Source organism: Vicia villosa, linkage group LG7 (genome assembly GCF_029867415.1).
Source record: "Vicia villosa cultivar HV-30 ecotype Madison, WI linkage group LG7, Vvil1.0, whole genome shotgun sequence".
NCBI classification, from domain to species: Eukaryota; Viridiplantae; Streptophyta; class Magnoliopsida; order Fabales; family Fabaceae; genus Vicia; species Vicia villosa.
Genome location: NC_081186.1, coordinates 109416487 through 109428184, shown reverse-complemented (window position 1 = coordinate 109428184; position 11698 = coordinate 109416487). Strand labels below are relative to the sequence as shown.

Below are 11698 nucleotides of genomic sequence, written 5' to 3'. Positions count from 1 at the left end.
ATTAAATTAAATCTTTCACTTCTCCAATTTTTCAATTTCAATACTAAAATTAAATATATTTTACTATTTTTAATTTTGGATTTAAAATTTAAAATTTGATTTTTTATAGTTTAAAACATCCATCTTATTTGATGAAAAAAAGTTCTCTTTTGCAAAAAAAAATAAAATAATTTTTTTTGAGAATATCATGGTTTTGGAGAGATATAGATCTAATTGATGAGGTTGAAAGAAAGCCCAATACATAGTCAGAGAGAGGTTTCTTCCTTCACCTCCCCTCATACCTGAGACCTCCAAAAAAAAATTATATGACAAATTTACCTTTATGTTATTTCCCTTTTAAATTTTCACATTCCGTAAAATATTTCTCTATGTAAAAACGAAAGAAACAAAAAGTTTAAAAATTATTTTAAATGGGGTACGATAATTTTACAAGAAAGAGTTTTTATGCTTTTTTTTATCAAACAATTAAAAATCTAGTTGTTCTGGACTGGCCAAATGGCTAGGTATGGCCCAATCCACTTCCAAGTCCAAAGCAGTCCAATAACGATGGCCCAACTAGCTAGGACCAGTAGAAGGCAATTTTCCCCTCTGCCCCTCCGTTGAGCACACAACTGCCTAGGCCTCTGCCCCTCCGCCGAGCACACGGCTGCCCAGATCACGCCTCTGCCTCTCCGTTAGGTACAGTAGGGGGTCCGAGCAGCTATAACCGTGCGAGGGAATCTCCTCCTCCTCCTCCTGTCTGGCGAGGACCTCCCCTTCTGGTGATGCTAGAAGTCCCTAGCATCAGTGGCCGAGCAACTACGACCGTGCAAGGGCATCTCCTCCTCATGTCCGAGGAGGACCTCCCCTTCTGGTGATGCCTGGAGTCCCTAGCATTAGTGGCCGAGCAACTACGACCTTGCGAGGGCATCTCCTCCTCCTGTCTGACGAGGACCTCCCCTTATGGTGATGCTAGGAGTCCCTAGCATCAGTGGCCGAGCAGCTATGACTGTGCGAGGGCATCTCCTCCTCATGTCCGAGGACGGCCTCCCCTTCTGGTGATGCTAGGAGTCCCTAGCATCAGTGGCCGAGCAGTTATGACCGTGCGAGGGCATCTCCTCCTCATGTCCGAGGAGGTCCTCCCCTTCTGGTGCTGTTAGGAGTCCCTAAAGTAAGGGGCCGAGCAGCTATGACCGTGTGAGAGCATCTCTTTCTCATGTCCGAGGAGGACCTCCCCTTCTAGCGCTGCTAGAAGTCCCTACAATAAGGGGCCAAGCAGCTATATCCGTGCGAGGGCATCTCCTCCTCCTTTCTGACGAGGACCTCCCCTTCTGGTGCTACTAAGAGTCCCTACAGTAAGGGGCCAAGCAGCTATAACCGTGCGAAGGCGTCTCCTCCTTTTGTCTGACGAGGACCTCCCCTTTTGGTGCTGCAAGGAGTCCCTATAATAAGGGGCCGAACATCTATAACCGTGCGAAGGCATCTCCTCCTCATGTCTGAGGAGGACCTCGCCTTCTCATAGGGTTTGATGCCAACGCCTTTCCAAATATCACAGAATCTTCCTGCTTCCAAAAAGACCGTGCCCTCCAGGTATTTCGGGGCAGTTGACCCAGGATAGAGACCACGTGCTGGTCTCCACTACACACGTAGGTCCTGGCAGTCTCCATTATGGGCCTGCACATCCGTCCCAGTGTGGGGATCTTTGCCCAGCGCTGGGGACTATAAATACCCTTTTTCACTAGAGGGTCAGGTATCCAATAATTCAAACTCTTACCTTCTTGCTCTTTTGTATCTCTGCACCCTTTCTCACTTTAGCATTGGAGTGCCTTGCAGGTACAAACCCCCTTTTCCTCCTCCACCAAATGCGTGAAGATCTCATCGTCGCGGCTGGCCCACTTCAGGTTCTGGTCACAAGTAAGATCACTAGTATAATGTTTTACCGAAAATTTCTTGAAATTTATCGAATTTTTTTTGTAAAGATTGGGAAACATTATGAAGTTTTATCAAATATTTAGAAAACATATGGATTTTTTTTAAGTTTTATCGGGTTTTTAGAAAAAATCCGGAAATATTTTTTTGTTTTATGAGATTTTTTGGAAAAAGTCCAGAATTTTTTTTTGAAGTTTTATTAGATTTTTAGGAAAAATTCATAAATAATTTGAAGTTTTATCGAATTTGTAGGAAAATTCCAGAAATATTTAAAAGTTTACAGGATTTTTAAGAAAATCCGAAAGTTGCGAGATTCGTTGGTATTATCGGAGATTTTAAAAAATTCGAGAAATGTTATTGTAAACGAGATTTTTTTGGAAAATCCGGTATATGGAATTTTTTGACAAATCTGATATACCAATTTTTGTACATAAACCTAAAAATCTAGTAGTTAAGTATGCTTCAATTGTGTGGTCCTAATCCTGATGGTTCTCTTGTGAATTTTAATTCATTTTTCACTACTGACTGACGCGGTGTGTCACTCTTCACTTATCACAACAATTGTTTATTTTTTACTCCAAAATTAATTCCAGTTGAAACTAAAATGTGTAGCTTTTGAGTTTAAACATGTTGTTTACATTGAAATTTGTTATTTAACTCACTTTTATATAAACGTTTTCAAATATAACTCAATTCTTATAAACTCAATTCTATTAAAATCAATTTTATCAAAAATCAATTTTTTAAAATCAATTTTGTTTATAGTCAATCCAAACACTCCTAAATATTTCACTCCTAAATTTTTTTTAAGGTTAAATTAGTTTTTGGTCCTTATAAATAGAGCAGTTTTCATTTTTAGTCCCTTCCGGCCTCCGTTGCCAAAACTTAGGAGGAACTAAAAATGAAACTGCAATCAGGGGCGGTTCTATAGCCTAGCAAGCCCAGGCACGCGCCCGGGCTCAACCCCTATTTTCTTTGTATTCCCCTAAATTTAATAGCCGATTTTTAAACGAAACTAGGGGCAAAATTAGTAAAAGTAAGGGTGTAAAAATTAAAATAGATGAATACCCAATGGTCCAGACAGGCCCAACCCAATTAAATATTTATGACTTAAAACAGAAATAAATAAAAAACAAAACTAAAAGTACCGCAAAAACCCTTTTTTTATCTCTGAACCGCACCTGCTGCTGTCTGTTCGACTGTTCCTATTCGGCTATTCCTATCTCCTTTACGTTCCAGCTCGCACTAGCAAGGTAATATGCTTCTCTTTCTCTTAATTTGTCTTCTTATTAGATATTAGTATTATATTATAATGTAACAATAGTACTTCAATTCAATTTACTTGTTGCTACTGTATCTTTATGTTGGTTTTGGAAATCTCTTGCCACTGTCTTGTGCTTAGAGTATTCTTTTTAATTGTCTTTTCCAAACAAAACAAAAAACATAGTTCAATATAGGTCAATTTTACATAGTTCAATATAGGTCAATTTTACATAGTTTAATTTAGAATGAATGATAGTTCAATTTTTCTTCTAATATTTATATTGTAGTTTTTATTTTAACAGAAACTCTACTCTATTTTTTTGGGGTTCTAATATAGTATCAAAGATTTTGGTTAATTTAATAGGTCATTCATAATAATAAAATTCTCTTTTAATTTTGTGGTTATGAATTATTTATTTTATTTAATTATTTGGTCTTGTCAATTTGCGTGTTATAAATTGTTTAATTAAAAATTCGTTTCACTAAATCATTAAATTTCAGAGATGAGGAAGTTTTTGGGAAAGTGAATGTTAAGCAACCGGAAGTCGAAGTAGAAGAAACACCCCCTAATGTGGCCAACGAGTTTAATCCAAATGAGATTGTGCGTGATCCAGGATGTAGGAAACAAATTCATGTGTATGCTTCGGATATTCAAGACCAAGTGAGGAGGGCATATATATTGAAGGGTCCAACGCAACCTGATTTAGCAAGATTTCCTCGTACTCCATTTGGGAAGTATTCAAGAGCATTTTGTAAAGCATGGTATAAGAATTATACATGGATTGAATACAGTGAGTCGAAGGATGCAACTTATTGTTTCTATTGCTTTCTCTTTAAGCCGCCCGGGAGGGCCGAACACTTTGGTTATGAAGTCTTCAACAAAGACGGATTTAAAGATTGGAAGCATGCATCTAAAGGCTTTAAAGATCATATTGGTAGTCATGATAGTAAGCACAACTCATGTGTGAAGCACTATGATGATTATAATAATCAAAGACAAAGTGTGACAAGTATCTTTGCTAGAGCAACTAGGGAATCAGAAGAATTGTATAAGATCCGTTTAACTTGTTCTTTAGATTGTACTAGATATCTCATAGCACAAGGCATTTCTTTTCGTGGCCATGATGAAAGCTCTACTTCTCTAAACAAGGGAAATTTTAGAGAGATGGTGGATTGGATAAAATCTAATGATGAAAAAGTAAGAGATGCTTTTGATCGTGGTCCAAAAAATTGCACTATGACTTCCGGTGACATTCAAAAGGAGCTTGCAACGTGTTGTGCACATGAAGTTACCAAGGTGATTATGGAAGAGCTTGGTGATAGACAATTCTCTGTGCTTATTGATGAGTCACGTGATATATCTGTCAAAGAACAAATGGCGGTGATGTTGAGGTTAGTACAATGAGTTTGTTATTGAAACTACTACAATTATTAACTTAAACTTGTAAATTTCATTCAAACATAGACGAATACATTTAAATTTTTACTTATTTTTCTAGGTTCTTGAACGATAAAGGGAAAGTTGTGGAACGATTTATTTCTCTACATCATGTCAAATATACTACATCTGAGGCACTAAAGGATGCTCTTTATGGTATTCTCGATCGTCATACGTTATCTATTTCAAGGATACGAGGGCAAGGATATGATGGGGCTTCAAATATGAGAGGTGATTTTAATGGTTTACAAAGAAAGATTCTAGATGAAAATCCTTATGCTTTCTATGTCCATTATTATGCTCACCGTTTGCAATTGGTGGTTGTGTCCGTTGCTAGTAGTTGCTCATCTATTCATGATTTCTTTGAGTACATCTCCTTGATTGTAACCACAACAAGTGCATCTTGCAAGAGAAAGGATGCTTTGAAGGAGGCACAGCACCAAGATATTTTGAATAAACTTGAGAGTGGTGAGATATCTCAAGGAAAGGGCTTGCACCAATCATCTAGTCTCGCTAGACCCGGAGATACTATATGGGGTTCACATTATACTACCTTGATTCATTTGTATCAGACGTGGTCCTCCGTGTTAGAGGTGCTTAGTATTGATGAAGATGGACGTGGACCATCTCAAGCGGTGGGTTTGATAGAAAAAATGGAGAGCTTTGAATTTGCTTTCATTTTGAAGCTTATGTTAAAGTTGTTTGGTATCACTAATGAACTTTCAAAATCTTGCAAACAAAAGATCTTAATATTGTGCTTGCTATGGAATTAGTTGATGATGTTAAAGCTCGATTGGCTATACTGAGAGAGAGTGGTTGGAATGATTTATTTAGTGATGTCCAAGAATTTTGTTTGGCTCAAAGTATTCCGGTGCCAAATATGGATGAAGAAATACCGGTTCGGGGACGTTCAAGAAAAGAAGGGAGGACTGTCACTAATCTTCACCATTACCGTGCAGAGATTTTTATGTTGCTATTGACAAAATATGTGTGGAGATGGATCACCGGTTTTGTGAAGGAAGTAACATTGTGCTGGATTGCTTCTCATGTCTTGACCCCAAGAACTCTTTTTCCAAGTTTGATGTTGATAAGCTTGCTCGTCTTGCTAATATTTATCATGCAGACTTTTCTGATGATGATCGTGGAACAATAAGGGAGCAACTTGAGACTTATGTACATCAAGTAAAAAGGCATGCTTCTTTTACTTCTTGTGAAGATGTTCAAAGTTTGGCTATGAAGATGGTTCAAACTGAGAAATATTTGGTATTTCCATTGGTTTACAAGCTCATTGAGTTGGCTTTGATATTGCCGGTGTCGACAGCATCCGTTGAAAGAGCTTTTTCAGCAATGAAGATTATCAAGTCTAATTTGCGCAACAAGATCAACGACGTGTGGTTCAATGACTTGATGATATGTTACACCGAGCGGGAGATATTCAAGTCACTTAAAGATGTTGATATTATTCGAACATTCACCGCAAAGAAGTCTCGGAGAGGGCATTTACCTGTTAATTTTATTTAGCACACTATTTGCAGGTGAGGTTTCATCTCTCTTATGTAGCACACTTTATGATTATTTATATATTGTCACATGTAACGTTCAGTTAAATTTTTTTCCCAGGCTATATAAAATTTCTGGCTCCGCCACTGACTACAATATTGCATTAAACCGAAGGGAAAGAGGAATTACAGATAGAAGGACCAATAGTAGGAAAGAGGAATTACAGATAGAAGGACCAATAGTGGGAATATGTCCCGTCCATGTTCTGGATTCTAAAATTCTGCCAATGCCAACTAACTGATGCGCATCAGCATTAAATGTCCTACTAATGAATATAATAGAAACATTACTAAAGCTTGATAATAATGTTTTACAATCAAGAACAATAGGATTCAAATCCGCATATGTAACAAAACTATTATTGCAGTCCACTACGGCCAATGCATCCGATTGAAGAACAAACTCCTTAAGTCCCAAATCTTTTGCCACCTGCAATGACCATCCAATAGCCAGAATTTCAGCATTAGCGGGCTCCGTAATACTGGAAATTCTCTTCCTAGCAGCAAGGAAAATATTAGAAGTAGGATCATGGATGACACAACCAAAGGAAACCACCCCTTCTTCAAAACAGCCAGCATTTGTTTGAACAATCCAGCCCTTGGGACAAGCCATAGCAGGAACGGCCTGGTAATTGCGCAACTTTGCATTCAAACAGCCCAACGACTCCTCAGGGATTGAATTCCAAATTTCCATGGCAACCGCACACGGATTTGGTTGTGAGTAATTGATCACTTTTCATTGTTTATTACTATTATTTATTATTGTCTGTTCGTTGTTTATAGCTAATTATGGTTAAGTTTCTTGATAATTGTTTAGTTTAATTCCCGCCCATTAGTAAGGTTGTTGACATGGATGTGGATTATACTGTTGTCCACTATTGTGATTGTTGTTACTTCAACTTCTTCCTCTACCACCGCCATGTCTGCCCCTATTGTTGTTTTTGTTCTGACCGCGTCCTTTTCCTCTTTGACATGGTGTTTCTATTTTCATTCAACAGAGTAATCCTTGGCCGCTATTTCATGAGGCACAATCGAGGTTAATCCTCGAAGAAACCCGCAAGACTAAGAAGCATACATAAGCCACAACCAACGCTGCAGGTACTGCTCTCCTCACCACAAACGGCTCAAATGATGACAATGCTGGTCACAGTCGTGGTTCAGTTCAAATGCCACAGCCTTGAAATTAAATACCACAAATGCCACACACTTCTGCGGTCTTCCACAAAATGAGATGGCGTAAGGGGCCCTTATTTTTTGCAGCTTAGTAGACTTCTGCTAAATTAGATGGCATAAGGGGCCTACATTTTTTGCAGCTCAGTAGACTTCTGCCAAATAAGATGGCGTAAGTCTACTGAGCTGCAAAAAATGTGGGTCTCTTACGCCATTTCATTTGACAGAAGACCTCAGAAATGTGGCATTCTTTTCAATCCATGGCATTTGTGGTATTTTGTTTCAAGGATGTGGCATTTGAAGAAAAAATTTGAGAGGTGCGGCTATGTTATTTTTAGGTTAGGATCATGATACTACTGATACCATGTAAGACGAATACTGCATACTTTCTCATTGATTTGGTTAAAATATATACAACAATACATGAGAGATTCTACCATATAATTAAGGTAGTAGTTACACTATAATAATCACTACAATTATCTACGTATTTATTTTAAGAATATTCTCATATTCTGTCAAGAATAACTGTCTATATGCAGCATAGAAAGTTGTTTATTCGTGCATAGAGTTTATCTGCTCCATGATGAGGTTCTTGCATAGGGTTTATATTGATGCAGGATAGAAATTTAATTCCACCAGAAGTTTACTGCAAAAAGATCATCTAAGTTGTTGATACCTTAAACTGACTTCACCATCAGGGGCGGATCCAAGGGGGTATAGGGTATTCCATGGAATACCTTAAATGTATAGAAATTTGCCCACATGGTAAAAGCTTTTGGTAGTTTTATACAAGAGGTTTTGAGTTCGAAACCTGTAACAGACAGATTATGCCTACTCAAATAAATCCTTAATTTTTTTCCTTCATATTTATTAGGAATTTTAACGCCAGGTGTTACTAAGTGCTAGTCTATTTCATTATAGATTTTTTTTCTTATATCTCAATAAAAAAACTTAAATTAATTATCACTTTCTTATCTTTTAATCTCATTTTTCAACTAAAACTTTAACTATAAATAAAATGAAATAATTTATTTTTAATCGGCACAAATGAAAACACAGAATTAACTTTTTTCTTCTAACCACTTCAACCTTTTTTGCATAAACTTTATTTTTTTATAAATTTAATTTGTATGTACTAACCATATAATTGATATTTATAATATTGTCAATCAATCGTGAACTCTAAATCATCATTAATTATTAGATTTTAATTATAACCACACACACTTATCAAACTAGTTTTGTCCTTACCGGTGGTCACTGCAAGTGTTGAGCAAGTATTCTCGGAGATGAAATATGTTAAGAATGAGTTGAGAAGTAGAATGGCTACTCCATGACTAAATGATTTCTTAGTGATATTTGTGGAGAAAGAGGTGTTTAATACAATTGATGATATGGATATCATCAAGTGTTTTCAAGAAATGAACAAGAGAAGAATGCATTTACGATTAGACTAGAATTTTTTCATACTTTTTTTTATATATTTTACTTTCATTTTCGGAAAACCCTAGATTTTAATCCTGGCTCCGCCCCTGTTCACCATCCAAGAAAATTCAAGCATATACTATTAATCTTGATGTCCAAATATTATAGATATTAGTCTAACTATAAAACCGAAACTTAAGTGGACTTGTCACCTTGGATCACAACAAAATTGCTATAAACTTAGGTGATGGTGGCATTTTAAGAATATAATATCATTAATGTAATACCAAACTGTAAGAAGTGCTAATTTTTTGTTAAACTTGCACTAATCTATTAATTTTATTTCATATATGGTGACTTACAAATTGAAACTGGGGGTAGTTACAACAATAGGACTCCTTACCACATGTTTCCCATCCTTCCAAATGAGATATCCAAAAGATACCTCATTGTTCTCTGTCACTTTTTGTCCTTCAATCTTCAACTTGAAGCTTATCTTCCTGTTCTTCTTATTGAAGACCAACTTATTTGGTACAACACTGATATTAAACCCTTTAATTGGAGTAATACTAGCAAAATAAGTTGATTTTCCTTCACCAACATTGGTAACTGTTCTGCGAAAGCTATGAGTTGTCCTTACAGAAGTATTTCCAGCATTTATGAAAGCAATGAAAGAAGGGTAGTTAAGATCTAAGGAAGGTTTAGAGCAATCGTTGAAAGGGGTTCTCGTAATGGTAGTGATGTTTTGTTGCGTGAAGTTAAGTGCACAGAGAAGATTAACGTAATCTTGTACTCCAGCATCGTAAACAAGACCAGGATCAAGTGCTCTATTAGGATTAACATGACCAGCTCCCAATGCTAAAGGGGTTGCATCTTTGTTATCATTTCCAATGTCTTTGATGGGATGCTTAGTATTATCATGTATGTCTGATGTTGTCATAATGGCTGACCTAATAGCGGCCGGGCTCCAATCAGGATGCGCTCCTTTTAAAAGGGCTGCCACGCCAGCAACATGAGGACATGCCATAGATGTTCCGGATAAAAACTTGAAGTTGTTGTAAACTTTAGTGCCAAAATCCAACACAGGAATATTTGCAGGCCATGCAGCTAAGATTGATGTACCAGGAGCTGTAATGTCAGGTTTCAACACATATGGACAACTATTTGATGGCCCTCTTGAACTATAAGAATCAACCTTAGGTGATGGCTTAGCACTAAAATATGTCATCTTGAAAGACATGTTTTGTATTTTACTAGAATTAGAGTTCCTCAGTATGTAATCTTTGACAATTTCTCCATCTTTCTGATTAATAACAATCGATGGAAGCGGATACCATAAGAATTGTGATAGATCATGTTGCGATGCGTTTGAAATGAAAACAGCTCCAACAACTCTTGAGGTATACGCATAATAAAATTGACTTTCAACGTCATATCCTTTCTTGTCTTCACAAACTACAATCTTGTCCTTAACTTTGGTTAGTTCTTCAGGATTTTCACACTCATCCACGAAAACAACTGGTATATTGGTAGCAGAAAAATTTCCTACATAAGAAGATAAGCCAGTGAGTGAAACTCCATTACCGAGTGTAAGATTTCCATAGAATTCACGATCCGAAGTACCACCAGCAACATTTATCACCCAAGGCGATCCATTGTGAAGAGATTGAGGGGAAGGTCCACTATTCCCCGCTGATGTAGACACAAAAACGCCTTTTTCCATAGCTGAAAATGTAGCTATTGCAACTGCATCGTCGTACAAAGATACATCATTATAGCCTAGTGACATTGAAAGAACATCGACACCATCTGATAATGCAGCATCAATTGCAGCTATTATATCAGATGACACTGCATCTCCCTCTGCTCCCCACACAGTCTTGTATATGGCTACTCTAGACAATGAGGCTATTCCTCTTGCTGTTCCATTTGCATAACCAAAGAAAGATGCACCATCAACTTTGCTTCCTGCTGCCGTTGTTGAAGTATGCGTTCCATGACCTGCTGTGTCACGTGTGGTGTTCGCAATTGTTGAACTGATGTTGGAATATCTCGCTAAGAAGCCTTTGTTGAAGAATCTAGCTCCGATGAGTTTCTTGTTGCAAAAAGATGAATTGTCGGAGTTTTCAAATTGACATAATTTCCCTTTCCATTTTGAAGGTATTTCAGTCATTCCATCATCTTTGAAACTTTCACTTTCTGGCCAGACACCAGTGTCTATTACACCAACAATGACATCTTTGCCATACTCAGAAGCTGGCCATGCTCCTTTGTAAGGATTAAGGCCAAGGAATTGAGGTGAGTGTGTTGTGTCAAGCTTCAATGGTAAATCAGGCATTGAAGAAACATAACCATGAGAGTTTTTGAGAGATTCATGATCTTGAGGGGATAGATTTGCACTAAAACCATTCATAGCATTACTGTATGTATAAATGATTTTAGAAGAAGCAGAATTGAGATTATTGTTGGTAGTAGTAACTTGAGAAAGAGTAGAATGATACCAACTATGTTGATTTGAGAATGCTTTTGGCATAGCTGATAAATCCATGTGAATGATATAATTATCAGATTGAGCAAATGTGAAAATCACAAATTGAAGGCTTGTAATATAGAAGAATAACAAATAGAGACAAATTTTTGAAGCCATGATTGAAAGATGTTTTGAATGTGGATAGCTATCAAAACAATGTATATAAATCTTACAAGAGCACAGAAAAAGTGCAGTCACATTGTTGTCTACGATTCAATATACAATTTTTATATATATTCAAGTTGTTTATAGGTTAAAATCTCCATTGGATGGTATATTTGGAAATTATAGATTTTGCAAAAAAAAAAAATAAAAGGATTACCTTTTTTTTGACAAAAAATAAAGGATTACCTTGAACGAATTAATTATAATATATTTAAATAACTGGTCAAAACTGTAAAG

General features: G+C 36.8%; 2 protein-coding genes across 2 annotated transcripts; one reads left to right on the top strand and one right to left on the bottom strand.

Moving 5' to 3' along the window:
• The first annotated feature begins 546 nt into the window (after nt 1–546).
• LOC131619973 (uncharacterized) lies at nt 547–5960 on the top strand. The gene is made up of 6 exons (XM_058891005.1): nt 547–575; nt 3673–4563; nt 4671–5248; nt 5383–5616; nt 5733–5872; nt 5931–5960. Exons 1-6 carry the CDS (start codon nt 547–549, stop codon nt 5958–5960), a joined length of 1902 nt encoding a protein of 633 aa, XP_058746988.1.
• A 3062-nt stretch (nt 5961–9022) lies between these two features.
• Nucleotides 9023–11423, bottom strand: LOC131618252 (subtilisin-like protease SBT3). Its single transcript, XM_058889515.1, has one exon. It carries the CDS (start codon nt 11411–11413, stop codon nt 9125–9127), a length of 2289 nt encoding a protein of 762 aa, XP_058745498.1. The 5' UTR covers nt 11414–11423; the 3' UTR covers nt 9023–9124.
• Nucleotides 11424–11698: the final 275 nt, after the last annotated feature.